Here is a 1,547-nt window from a genome sequence, read left to right on the forward strand (position 1 = left end):
GCTCTTAGAAGGGCTCTAAACCTGCCTAATTTTTACTACAATATATGTCTAATTAGTGGGTCTTGGGGAGAAACTTTCCTTGGGAGCAGGTTATCTCACAGCTGCCTATTTCAGGGCTTCTTTCACCTTCTTCTGAACCATCTGGTATTGGGCATTGGATACGAGCCTAGATGGACTACAGGTCTGATCTAGTCTGACAATGCCTACTTTCCTATAGATGGTGTAAATCCAAGACCATGCTTTAGGTTATCTTCCTTGAGCTCCTGGGAGTCTCTAGACTTGCACTGAGATCAGAACCATGTCTCATTAAATATCATCTACTCTCATGCGTTTTTTTTTTTTTTTTGTCTTTCAGGAAGGATATTTCAAAACTCCTTGGACCTCTCCAGTATATTATGTCAGCTGTTAATGACACCAAATTCAGCTCTGCAGTGTTCCTTCTCACTGGGATACCTGGGCAGGAAGACGTCCATCTCTGGATCTCTATCCCCTTCTGCTTAGTGTATGTTATTTCAATAGCAGGAAATTCAGTCATTCTGTTCATTATAAAAACAGATCCGAGCCTCCATGAGCCCATGTACATTTTCCTTTCCATGTTGGCCATCACAGACCTTGCCTTATCCATATCCACCATGCCTACAACCCTGGGTATATTCTTGTTTAACTCTAGGGAGATCAGTCTGGATGCTTGTTTTGCCCAGCTGTTCTTCATTCACTCACTTTCAATCATTGAATCATCGGTACTCCTGTTGATGGCCTTTGATCGATTCGTTGCTATCTGTTACCCACTGAGATATGCTTCTATCTTAACCCTTTCGAGAATTGGAAAGATGGGACTGGTGTTTGTGCTAAGAGGAGTGGCTGTTATATTCCCACTCCCCTTTCTCCTTAAACAGTTCCGATACTGTCGAGCCAATGTCCTCTCTCATTGCTACTGTCTTCACCAAGAGGTCATGAAGATGGCTTGTTCGGACATCACAGTCAACTACATCTATGGCTTCTTTCTTACAGTCTCCATGGTGGGGTTGGATTCACTGTTCATCTTCCTCTCATATGTGATGATCCTTAAAACAGTGCTTAAAGTTGCATCCCGCATGGAGTGCCTTAGGGCCCTGAACACATGTGTCTCCCATCTCTGTGCTGTCCTACTCTTCTACACACCAGAGATTGGTTTGGCTGTGATACACAGATTTGAGGAGGGTTCTCCTCCATTGCTCAAGGTTCTCCTGGGCTACATCTCTCTATTTGTCCCACCACTTATGAACCCAATTGTGTACAGTGTGAAAAGCAAACAGCTTCGTGCAAGGATAATCAGGGTGTTTGTCAAGTGAAGGGTCAGTTCATCACTTGGCTCCAGGGCCAGTGACATGGGAGATGAAAAACATGGGCCACGACCTCCTACTCTATTCAGGACCTGACGTCCGAGATGACATGATCTACTAATTCCACTCTGTAAAGAGAGGTTCAGATTGGGTATAAGGCCTCAAAGAATGGGAGAGGAGCTGGTGAGAGAGGCTAGCACACTGGGGGAAGGAGACCAAGGCAGG

General features: G+C 44.9%; 1 protein-coding gene across 1 annotated transcript; it reads left to right on the top strand.

Moving 5' to 3' along the window:
- The first annotated feature begins 395 nt into the window (after positions 1-395).
- On the top strand, positions 396-1,331 carry LOC141980668 (olfactory receptor 51G2-like). The gene has a single exon (XM_074942126.1). It carries the CDS (start codon positions 396-398, stop codon positions 1,329-1,331), a length of 936 nt encoding a protein of 311 aa, XP_074798227.1.
- The last annotated feature ends 216 nt before the right edge of the window (positions 1,332-1,547 follow it).

This window comes from Natator depressus, chromosome 1 (genome assembly GCF_965152275.1).
Source record: "Natator depressus isolate rNatDep1 chromosome 1, rNatDep2.hap1, whole genome shotgun sequence".
Taxonomy (NCBI): Eukaryota; Metazoa; Chordata; order Testudines; family Cheloniidae; genus Natator; species Natator depressus.